The sequence below is a fragment of the Stegostoma tigrinum genome, chromosome 5 (assembly GCF_030684315.1).
Source record: "Stegostoma tigrinum isolate sSteTig4 chromosome 5, sSteTig4.hap1, whole genome shotgun sequence".
NCBI classification, from domain to species: domain Eukaryota; kingdom Metazoa; phylum Chordata; class Chondrichthyes; order Orectolobiformes; family Stegostomatidae; genus Stegostoma; species Stegostoma tigrinum.
The window spans coordinates 102347179-102359728 of record NC_081358.1 but is presented as its reverse complement, the minus strand read 5'-3'; the positions used below and the strand labels follow the sequence as shown (position 1 = coordinate 102359728).

At 38.6% G+C, this 12550-nt stretch overlaps 1 protein-coding gene across 3 annotated transcripts in view; it reads left to right on the top strand.

The window, feature by feature from the left end:
* Nucleotides 1–5391, top strand: part of LOC125451544 (protein NDRG1) — a 61379-nt gene extending 55988 nt beyond the window's left edge. For all 3 annotated transcript variants that reach the window (XM_048528742.2, XM_048528743.2, XM_048528741.2), the window contains 3 exons: nucleotides 2475–2510; nucleotides 3095–3146; nucleotides 3258–5391. In XM_048528742.2, the coding sequence (XP_048384699.1) occupies nucleotides 2475–2510; nucleotides 3095–3146; nucleotides 3258–3478 (309 nt within the window). In that variant the 3' untranslated portion in view covers nucleotides 3479–5391. The remainder of the gene's footprint in view (nucleotides 1–2474; nucleotides 2511–3094; nucleotides 3147–3257) is intronic.
* The last annotated feature ends 7159 nt before the right edge of the window (nucleotides 5392–12550 follow it).

Genomic DNA, 12550 nt, shown 5'->3' with positions numbered 1-12550 from the left:
TGGGTTTTTAGGCAGCACTTCAAATTTATCCTTGTTAATCCTTTTAAAGATTTCTGTGCTCTAGAGTATCTTTGGTGTGTATTTGGATGTTAGGATACAACTGAGCTGTGTGTGTGTGCGCGCGTGCGCACATAAAACATATATACAACTGCTTGGATATTGTATTCCCAATTGAATGCCAAGTGGATTTGGGTTAAGAACAAACAATGAATATGGAGAAAATGAGGTTGAAAGTATTTGGCAGCTAAAATATCCTCTGGTGACTTGAAAGATGTTGGCTGCGTTTCTTCTTCCAAACAGCACATATCGATTTGTGTAGCTAAGAATGCTATTAAAATCTTTAATAGAAATTTCCAGCACTCTAATGTCAGGTGCACATGTTACATAGATTATCTCTGCAAAAGGATATAAAATATAGTTTTGTAGGGAAACTGTTGTATAGCACAAGTAAGGATTACTTGTCAGTGCTCATCAAAAGTAGTTCAGTGCTTTTAACAATTTATTCAATCATTACTGTCAGAACTTCTTATTTTCACTCAATTAATTTCATTGCAAATCTCGTTTTTCTTCAGACGTTAAAGATAGTAGTCAGTTAAGAGGCTTGTAGTGCTGTTGGCTGGGAGAATTGAAACCAGCAAACAAATTTTGAGGGGGGTGGGGGGGAGAGAAAGTGGAAAGTAGTGACTGATGGTAAAGATAACAGCCTGTGGAGTCTAAAGAAATTTTGGCAAATTGGACCCACCGTTGGCTGAGTGGAAGAATAGTTGTCATTTCTAACTAGAAGCTTTGCGTCCAGACCATGTTTGGGGGGCCTTTGCTGTTTGTGGTCATCTTAAATGTATAAGCAATTTAGCTTCTGAATGTAGGGTCGCTGATCAAAAGATTTGCAGATGATGTGAAAATTGGTAAGGCCCTAAATAGGGAGTAGGCTTTGATTATAGGTAGCACATGGACTAATCCAGTAGCAAATGGAAGTCAGTCCAGATAAATATGGGGTGATGGCCCTGGGCAAGTCAAACAAGAATCAAAGGGAACTTGGTATATGTATGCATTGGTCTGTTAAGGTTTTAGGATAGGGGGGTAAAGATGTTAAGCCCTGTTTTAAAAAGAAATGCATTAATTAGCTGAGGAGTAGAGTTTAGGAACAAGGAAGTTGTGTTGGAACACTAGTTAGTTCACAGCTAAAATACTGTACGTTTTGGAATCCACATTATTAGAAGGGATGTCATTGTACTAGAGAGGGTGTAGAGGAACTTTACCAGGATGTTGACTGGGCAGAAGAGTTTGAAGAGATATGGACAGACTGGGGGTAACTTCCTCTGGCAGAGGTGATTTGAGGCGGGGGGCTTGATTTAAGATGTATAAAATTGAAAGACAGGGTAGACAGGAAGACATATTACCTTTTGATGGAGTGGTCTTTGACTGAGGCACAGCCTTTTAAGGTAAGGGCAGGAGGCTTAGATAATGACAAAAATATTTCTTCTTGCAAAGGGTGGTGGGAATGGATTTGCTGCCTGTAAAGTGTAGTAGAGTCAGAAAGCCTCAATGTACTAATATTTGGATGTCACTTGGGATGCCAAGGCATATAAGGCCTTGGGACAGGCACTGGAAAATGTGTTCAGGATAGTTGTTTTTCACTTGCGACACACTGGGCATGAGGATGCTTTTTCTGTGCTGTAGTCTTCTGACAAATGCTAGCAAAGTATTAGAAGCTTACTAAATCGAAGGCTACGATGGCAACTGTTAGCTTATGTCCTACAGAAGTTGTGTGTACGCTGATTTAGAATTTTCTAAGGTTCCCTGTGTTCGAAAACATTAGGTTAGATGTTGGTGGATGTAATGCTGTTATTCAAGGAGGGAGAAATCAGGTCAGCTTGTCTGACTTGAGTCTTCTGGAAAATGCAAAACAGAGGTTTATTGACTTTTCTAAATATAACTTATGCTTGGGCAATATTAACATATTACAAAAATATGTGACAGCTGAGGATTTTTATTTTGCATGGGATTCCTTTTTTGGTGTTAGCAACATGAGGATTTCTTCTCAATTTAGAGTGTTTGTCAGAAAACTATATATTGTTGGGCCAAGGAATTTAAGGCTGAATAAGACTTTGGATAGTCAAGGAATTGTGGGGCCTATAGGAGGCTGACCAGGAATGAGACCACTGTTCTACCATGATTATTGAATCGTGGAACAGACTCAAAACCCATTCTCTTTCAAATCTTGTTTCTGTATAGCTACTAACTCAAACATAACAAAGTTAATAAACCACAGATGGAGATAAAGGGGAAATAAAACACTTGATGTTTTCCAGATTTCCCAATTCACTTGGTTTTTGTTTTAAATGTTCAACAGTTTATTCTCCATACTTGCAAAAGCCATTGAGAGAAATGACTAGTTAATCTGTTTGAGCTGTTGACCTACAGCAGATTGTGGTATGGACATTTAATCTGTTGTCTCCTTTCATTTGAAATAGATGTCGGACTGTGGAGGACTGCCACAAATTGTTCAGGTATATTTGAAGCTTGCTATGTAAAATATGCATGAAGTATCCTTTGCTTTGTTTAAGAAGACTACTATTAAATATCCTGCCATGGCCTTAACCCCACTATCTCTGATCTGTTCCAGCCCAACAACTTTACAAGATACTGTCGTTTGTCAATTTCTAGCCTCTTGATCAACCCTGATTACTTTACTTTACTTTCTTTGAATACATAGCTAATTAACTGCTACTGTTGCTATGCCCTGAACTTAAACTTCTTTCATCAATCTCTCTACTTGTCTACTTCCCATTCCATTAATATTACTTTAAAATCTTGAAGAGCCAAGTTTTAGTCATAAGTACTACAAAATGCTTTGCGACAATTTATCACATCTAAGATATGACATAAGTAAAATACTGGTTTGCCCTCTCATTGGGTCTTCATCCAAATGGCTTTGCCTCCAGAAACATTTCAGGTGGATTTGATCAGAGGTCCCTGAACATTCTGCTTGCTTTCTTGCTTGCTGTTGCTTGCCCTCATGAGCGCAATTGAAAAATGCTTTTTGTTTTCCATTTTATGTATTCATGTTTTCACTCCTGGTCTTCTCTTTCAGCCAGCAAAGCTTACAGAGGCTTTTAAGTACTTTGTGCAAGGCATGGGCTACAGTAAGTAGAAACAATTTTTTACCATAAACGAAATGGATACAGTAACAGAATATATCATTTGTTTCTGGTTTAATGTTCTTTTGTTTCTCGCCCTGTTCTCTTAATGTGTAGTGCCTGCAGCTAGCATGACTCGCCTGATGAGATCCCGTTCAGCATCAGGATCCAGTGTGGTATCCCTAGATGGCAACAGGAGTCGTGCTCACACCGGGGAGGCATCCAAGTTTTATAGCCACCCAGCTGTGGGATTGAACCAGAATGCAAATGCAAACTCGAATACTAATGTGGGAGGCGTTGAAAACCCTGCCCCACAATCAGCTGAAATTTCATGTTGAATCTTTTTTCCTCTTCCGCTCCATCCCAAGAAAAAATTAGCAAGTGTAAAATTGTTCTTTGGGGCTTAGTGACGTGGTGTGAACTGGCCCCCTTTTTTAAAATAAAAAGCTTCAGAATACTAGGATAAAAATAAGGATGCACAGATTAAAATCTGCTTTTTTGTGCTTGTTTTCCTAGTTATTGTTATAATTTTGAGTCCATACAAAACTTGGTAAGACAAATGTTTATTTATCTTACCTTTTCAGGGAGCAATAGATTATACCTAACACCCTTTTTGAAAGTGCTTCCCATGAGTCAAATGAAGCTAGAGTTGAATGTTGAGATGTACATAGTTTGAATAATTATCAAAAATATAAAATCTTGTTAGTTTGTGTAACTTGTCAAATTTCAGTTGGTTGATGCATTGTTACTTTCCCTTTCATACAAAAGCATATATATTGCTATTTTTTAAAAAAGTTAACTATGTAGATTAATATTTGTTTTCTGCTCTGAATAAATTTGAGTAGGCAAGAAAGATTTGATCCTCTTTCAGAATGTTGAGCTATAAGTGCTTAGCACTCGTTCCATTTTCCTGGTAATATAATCAAATTCTAAAATTTGCATTTATATTGTACTATAGAAACTTGTATTTTTGAATTTTTCCAAGTTTTCTTTTGAAGTGGCATTGTAATTTTTAACAGACTTTTTGTGCTTTTTGGAATGAACTGTATTCAGAAGTGTCAAATGCAAGTTGCACCTAAATATTTTCTGATGACAAGGTGTAACTAAAAATTTTGATCTTAAACAAGAATTCCTTCAGAGCATTCATTCATGCTGCACTGCACAGTCCTGAAACATGCACAGTAGTAGTTGTGAATTTTGTAAGCTGAAAATATGGTACCTTATCAGCATATAACATCACTTCTCCCTTCTTAGCCCAATGAATGTATCTTCTGTCACCATTCCCCTTTATAGGTGTCTTCAAGCATAACTGAAGGTACAAATGGCATGCAAGTGTAAAGACCAGAAATAGTTATTTAGCACAAGTAATTTTGTCTCTGTGCTCCACGTTATCTCTTGCCATCTTTCTTCTCTTGCCCCATCTATCACAACTTTGCATTTACAAATTGTTCTTAGCAAAATTGTAATCAGATTTTAAGCATGGCTCTGTCTTTAAACTCTGCATTACTCTGCAAATTTCAGCTACTGGATATCACAGCCCAGTTCGCAGATGTTATCAAAAATTAATGCTCCAGTGTGATTCCTTTATTGTGGTGCTCTGAAGTGCAATCCCTAGTAAACACTTTACATTTACATGTAACAGCTTGTTTGGACACGTTTCTATTGCTGTTAGAACCAAAATGGTCCCCTTTGCCTTAAGGTTGCTTCCAACAGGAAACATGGTCATGGAAATGCTCCATGAAGCTACAAGTGTTGAAGCATTTGCTAACAACTTTCAACATGCTAATTTTCCCTTTTGGAAAGTCAAAGGATGTGTTGGATCTGCAAATCTAGTTTTGGCTCCCAGGAAGTTAGGCCATTTTCCTTCGCAGAAACATGATCAGTATAAAAAGTCTTTTGAATACAGTGATTATTGTTTTGTTTTTTTGGGGTGATGTTAAAGGATATTATTCTTGTCGCAGATTAAACTAATGTTGGGAAGATGAGGGGAAATACTACTAAACCTTGGTCTGTCTTTGGGTCATTTTAATGTTCAAGGGCTTGGTGTTTGCAACCTAAGATTCCTATTACTATCTGTAGATCCAGTTTAAATCCGCAAGTATTATTTACTGTGACCTCTGTTTTTGATCCTGCAGATGATATTACTGAACAAACAGTTGAAATCACAGTGCTTAAACTTGACAGTGACATGCATATTTGTATTTATTTTGAAAATAAAATTTTGAAACTTACAATTTATTCTGAAACAAAACGTCTTACTTTGCATTTTTTTAGTGTGCAGATGTTTCTTTTGCTGATTTTTTTTTAGGATGAATTGTTTTGAATGGGATTTAAATATAAATATTGGCTTGTTACTCACTGTTACCTGTCTTTGTCATTACATTGTGTTTTGGTGCCCCTTTTAGAGTGGGAGCATGCAGTGTACACTTGTATGCTTGGAGCTTTCCACAACTAGTGGGCAGGGCTAGGAGGCACCAATTTTTCCCCTGAAAGCAAAACTCCAGTTCAATTTTTAAAAAAAATTTTTTTTTGTTTCCTTCCACAGCTGATCTTTTTTTACTTCGCTGGTCAGTTTGTTTCATTTTGGATTTGATTTATTTTTCATAATAGTATTGACTTTCAAATTCATTAAAGTGTTATAAGCCAATAAAGAAATTCTAGAAGTAAACCTGGATAGATGTGATACCCAAAGTCACTAGGTCAACACTGTTTTGCACCTGGTATGCAGAGGTTTTATAAAGTTGTCACCCAAACGTTCTGAATTGTATTGGGCAGACATTCAAGGCATCTCTCTTGCCCACCCTCCTGTCCCCCCAAAAAAAGCATCTACAGGTGCAAGTGACTTGATTTGATGGACATCCTGCCTGTGTTCATTTAAGTACTTCTGCCCAGAGACTAATTGAGACTTCTCACCTGCACTGCTTCCTTTACAGTCAATTTCTTGGTTGATCATTCTGGCCTTTTTTTTTAAATGTTTCATTGGAATTGTTGGAAGTTGTGCTGATTTGGTGTTCTACCGTATCTTATTTGAGGTTGGGGCTGCTGTTACCCATTGTACTGCTTCAAATTCACACAATCTTCTGAATCAACTTTCAAAATTGTGCATTTTTTTTAGCTTTAGTTTTTAAAGCAGAAGTTGCATAGATGCTGCAAGAGTATTTGACATTTGGAATTGTGGTTGAGGTGAACAACCAGTTGGAACAAGTCACGCCAAACAACAGTGCAGTTAGGAATGATAACTTTTTTTTGACCATTTAATCCAGCTCACTTGCGCTATTGTGCAGATTCTGCCTGATAATTCTTTTGACCTTTTTTAAATATAGGGGAAGGCTTGCAAATAGAAATTTTGTTTTGAAGATGTAATAAATGTTGCTCATGCAAATTAAGTAGCTACCAATGTCTGTGTAATTGTATCTGCATCTGCCTTCATTCCACATGTGAACTACCCCTTGCAACTTCTTCTTTTAAAAACATCTTGCTCCTTTTAATGTGCCCCCTAGCCTTGCAGTTCCCCGCTCTCTCGCGCGCTCTTCCCCCCCCCCCCCCCCCCCCCCAAAATCCTAGGGAAAAGGCTACTAACAACTATCTGTGTACCTCCTCATTTATCTTACAAGCTTTCTACAAGGTTACCTCTTGACTGCTATGCTCAGGGGTGTGGGGAGGAAGTCCCAGCTTTTCTTTGTACAAGCCTTTTGCTCCACAGTGTTGTGGTGACCTATTATCCTACTAAGATCAAACTATCCTACATTATACTAAGAGTTGCTTAAAAGTCTCAAGTATCTCTGCATTTCACACACCAACCACTCTGCCTAAAGAAATATCTTTGATATCTCCATAATACCTTCTTCCAGTCACCTTCAAATTATGTTCCCTCGTAACGATGATTTCTGCCCTGGAAAAAGTCTCTGGCTATCTATGCCTCTCATCATCTTGTACACCTGTAACAAGAAGTACACTACTTATCCTCCTTTGCTCAGCCTTTCCTCATAATACCTGCCCTCCAGTCCAGGCAGCATCCTGGTGAAACACATCTGCACCCTTTTCTAAAATTCCACATTATGGTCACCTCCAATATAGGAAGTACTGAACTGAACACTATTCCAAATGTGGCCTATCCAGGGTTTTATAGGCATAATCTCACATCTTTTAAACTCCCAATCCCAACTCCCACTCCCCTGCCAATGAAAGCCTTAATATCCTACCTATAATTGGGTGACCAGAACTGGACACAGTATTCCAGAAGAGGTGTCCCCAGTGTCATATACAACTCCAACTTGACTTCTCAACTCCTACACTTAAAGGACGCAAACTTCGAAGAATTGTGTACCTGTACCCTGGGTCCCTCTTTTACAACAGTACCGAAGGCCCTACTATTGATTGTCTCTTTACCCTCATCTGTTGTACCAAAAAGTAGTACTTTGTTTATTCAGATTGGGCTTAAAAAATGCAAATGGATTTCATTGATTATGATCAAGATCCCTCTGTAATCTTGGAAAACCACCTTCAATGCATCATTCTCTGGCAAATGGGTAGAGGGAAACATCTACTTGGTCTAAACAAATGTAGTTTTAGGTGTTTTCTAATCTGTTCATAGATATTTATTGTGCACCCACTAGAGCAAGTGGGACTTAACCAGGGCATCCTGACCCAGATGTAGGAGGAGCACCATTGTAGCACAAGAGACCTCGACATGTAGTTAGAACTGTACAGTGCAGGAATGGCCCCTTTCGCTTGGGATGGTAACAATTAAATACAGGTTACATTTGATGTGTAGTGTCCCTAACCCTGGACCAGAAGATCTGAAGTAAGTGCCAGACAAGTGACATATCCAAACAAATTGATTAAAGATAACTTTGAGAAGATCCAGAAGTTGGGCTTTGCTCCTTTTTTGAGGTCCTAGTTTGATCTTCCACGTCTATATAACATCATCATAGTTGGTGTTGCTGTAACTCATTCAAACAGCATTATGACGTTACTCCTGAAGTTTCATTTCTTATCTTTTACACATATGTATAATTACATCATTTCCCTACATTCATACCCCTTCTGTAACCACAGCCCTCAAAATTTGCTTGTAAAATTCACAACACTGTCTGTCTAATGTCATGTGATTCTGAAATTGAACAGTCTTCATTGGTTAATCCTAATTGAGGAATTATGGTGACATTCAACTTAGAATTGTCAGGCATGCAGTATGGCACATTTACCTGTACAGTTAAATGAAATTAATATAGCATCCTGTGCAGGCAGAAAGAACGTGCACCGAGCCAGGTGACTACCACTTGTTGCCTCATTTCCCAAAGGAATACAAAGAAAACAAATCAAAATCAGCCTTCCTGATTTAAATCTAACAAGGCCTGGTTGTAAACTGACGATTAGCATTATTGGGTGCCGTGTGGCAACACATTTCCCAATGAACATTTTCCTGTCATGCTGTTTTTCCTCTTGATTTTGATATTTTTGCAAAATTTCCTGATGAGTGTAAGGGGGAGAGAAAAAAGCTTTGACAAAGTATCTCCAAAGATTCTGATAACCACATCTGCAGTTGTGTGTGGCTTCTTAATCTTTTGTCCATTGATGGAATTAGTTGATAACTATGATGTAAACACCCTCAATTAAAAACAAAAAAAAAAAAAAATCTGTGCCTGTGTTCTCATTGTCTGGTAGGGAATGTGATGGTTACTAGTGGCTTGCATTGGTCTGCAGCTGGCACAAGTCTTGAAGTCCTCAGTGTCCTAGGAGATCCCAGGCCACCACACCATGAACTGAGATCCGGCTCTGCACTTGGTAATCTCCAAGTACCCTTGGTGCAACTTCGGTTGAGCATCTTCCTGAAGTGAAATGATCATACTCTAGTACATTAGGCCATAAATACAGTTATAATATGCTATAAGTATTTAAAGATATTTGAATGGCCATCCTGCTGAGCATTTGGGCTGATCAAGTTTTGGCACGTTATCAATTGTGGCTTGCTTTTCTGCTGGCTTGAACTGAGTGGGTGACTTGATTTTGTGAATGAACTTAATTTGATGCCTGTAGGTCTGTCAGCTAGTACTCTGGAGAGTGCATTTGTCATGTGCATTTTTCTTTACATCTGCACTATGTCATAGACAAACCTCATGAGTCAAAATCATTGTACGCTTGAAGGTATCCTTGCTAGTTGTATCATCAATTTGAGAAATTTAAGGTTGGTGATCATTTCTATGACTGTTTTTGACTAATGTCTGAAAATATCTCACAAGCCCATGTAACAAAGAGAAAAGCATGTTGTGTTTCTATGTCTGATAATGCTTGTGATGCATAATGAACCTGTTCACAATATCAATCTGTTGACTCCTGGGATAAAACTGCTATGAGCTTTTGGTTGAAATATCGGCAGCTATTATGGCTAGAAAAGATGTAGCGTGGTATTAATGTATCTTTGGAGGTAAAAATATCCTCCAGTGTCTGAAAAATACTCCCTTGATGTAGATTTCAATACCATACTAATGTCTTCTAGAGGCATTGTCTCTAGGATTCAATTGTGGATGTTGAACAAGGCAAAAATTTAGCCATTTGGTTTACCATGCCAAAGAACCATTGGAGTTATTGGACTAACATGACTGAAGGCAATTTCATTGAATTTGCTTCCCTGAGGATTCACTAATAAGCCCTCACGGGTTGACAACGTATTCCAAGAACTAAATAGCTTTCTTGGAGAATTCACATTTGTCATTAAGGGTCACCCATTCTGCTTGTGTGCTTGAAGGCAGTTTCACTGTGCATCAATGCATCATTCATGTGGCATAAAATCCTGTGAAAATTTGTATACAACATTAGACAGAGTCCATTGAAGTATCTCTGTGGATAAAGCAATCCCAAATGGTAATCTTTTGAAACCAAAGCTCCCAAATGGAGTTATGAATGTTTAAGTAATCTTGATTACTTTCTAGCCAGAATCTATTATGTGAGTTGAATTTCATGAAAAGAGAAATAAAGATGTAGCATCATTCTTCAGTGTCCTGCTGTATTTTTGAGTAAAAGGGCAGAAGAGCAACAGTTCATTTAGGTTATCCACTATTTGATGTCACAGGTCTGGAGTCAAGTGGTCCTGGTGGAACCAACACTATGCATTCCTTTCCCTATAGCACCATCTGTAACCCCTTCCTTCAAAATAATGAGAGTAAATTAATGAGTCGGTAGTTGGTCTGTTTGAATTTGTCCTGCTTTTTTATGTACAGACCATGTTGTCACCTACTTGGCAATATGGTTATTTGTCCAGTGTGGTAGCTGCACAGGAACAGCAGGGCTAAGAGTCAAGCCTTAAACAGTAATTTCAGAGTCTGACTATTGAGCTATGGACTGCCTTATTTCACTGCATCTCAATAAACACCAACTCACTGTATTTACACACCACTTGCATTTCTCCCCTCTAAATGGCATAAATTCCCAACATGTAAGACAGAGCACCCAGGCTGGCTGTAGCTCACTGAATCTTTACTCCAATGATCATGCAGCTACCTGTTCTGTTTGAGATCTTGCACACTCTGTGGGCACGATCTTCCTCAACTTTTCATCCACACAGACAGGTCATAGTAACACTGGCTGTGACATGGGAAGAGTGCAGGGTAAAAGGGATAAGGGAATTTCCAAATTCTTGGGCACTGTGTATAAACTGAATGTTAATAGTTATATGAAAGGACTCAATGGAAATAGTGGGAGGCCACAAGATCACTCCGGCCACTGACAGCAACACAAATTGTGAGGTGGATCTTACAAATCAGTCACTGAAATGAGATAGGAACCTTGTTTGTGCAATAACTACACAGAATGACTGCCACCACAGGCGCAAGTGCACAGAGTAAGATACTTTGTTTTCTTTGGGGTCGAGTAAAAATCGTTGAACTTGATGCCTTGCCAGGGGGCAATGCAGTAATTACACACCAGTCTGACTTTGCATTTTAGCTGCGTGTCATTTATTGTCCAAGAATGTATAATTCAAATTATAACCTGAAACAATCATAAACATAGCATTGGTTGCAATAATTGCTTATTTTAATGCCAGCTAAACAAGTGTGCATAGGGCCAAGCACTTAATGCAATGTCTGATCTATGATAGGCAAGGGAGTCTTTGAAGGCATTATCATGATGGTGTGCTGTGGAGGGGAAGGGGAAATTATGGTAGTTCACTGTCAGAATTCTACTCCCAATGTAGCATGCTAAATGTGGTTATACAATGTACAATTGTGTTGGGTCACACACTACAGAGCTCCTTATAGAGACATGACAGTAACCTCCTTAGGAAACCTCCACACCACACAGTCCGAGAGCATGTCATGAGGTTTCAGTGTCTTGGTGTGAGGGTTCAGGAATTATTCAATGGAATTATGTTATCCTACTGGTAGTCCCGCAGAGCTGAATAGTTCATGAATTGGTATGGGCAGCTCCATTGCTGTATTCATTGAGGCTTTGCTGTAACTGCAAAGAAAGCAGTAAGAGTCCGTATTGTTTTATTATTGGACAATGGACTGAAAAAGAGGAAATGGACACTGCTTTAAAAATAGGAAATTTCGAGTAACTGTTTGTAATCTTGGAACAACAAATAAGCCACCTGCTGCACAGGAAACAATGTTATTTCTTAGGGACCCTGAGTCTGGAAAGGTGGTCACCATTTGTTATGGATTCAGGAGAACTCAACACATGCAATAACCCTCTTATTGGTCAGGTCGAAGATCAAACAGAGCCTATGAGGGGTGTGAAACATAGACTAAAGCAAACAGACCTCCAAAAGTTAGTTTCAATTATTCTCTCTCCCCTTTCTAAAGTTATTGTCTCCAAATTTCTATCGATAAAACTTTTTAAAAAATACGTTTAGAAAATCTGAAAAACAATTCTAAAATCTAAAAGCAGCAAGAAGTGATCTGCAGCCTGCTCATTGCTGTGTAGTTAACATTGAAACATCATCAAAGAATTAAGGATTGTGGATTCGTGATTGATATATGGGTGGTAGCGCAGAACTGTCTGTGTGTGCGCTTTTAAAAGAGGTACATTAGAGTAATAGAGATGCACAACATGGAAACAGACCCTTTGGCCAACATGTCCCTGCAGACCAGATATCCTAAATAAGTCTAGTCCTATTTGCCAGCATTTGGCTCATATCCCAATAATCCTTTCCTATTCATGTGCCCATCCAGATGCCTTTAGAATGTTGTAACTGTAACAGTCTCCGGCTCATCCCATACGTCACCTGCCTCTGAGTGAAAAGGTTGCCTCCTAGATTCCTTTTAAATATTTTCCCCTCCCACCTTAAACCGAAGCCCTCTAGTTTTGGATTCCCCCATTCCAAAAATGAGACCTATTACTTACCCTATTATTTACCCTATCCACAATCCTCATGGTTTTATAAACCTGTAAAAGGTGACGCCTCAGTT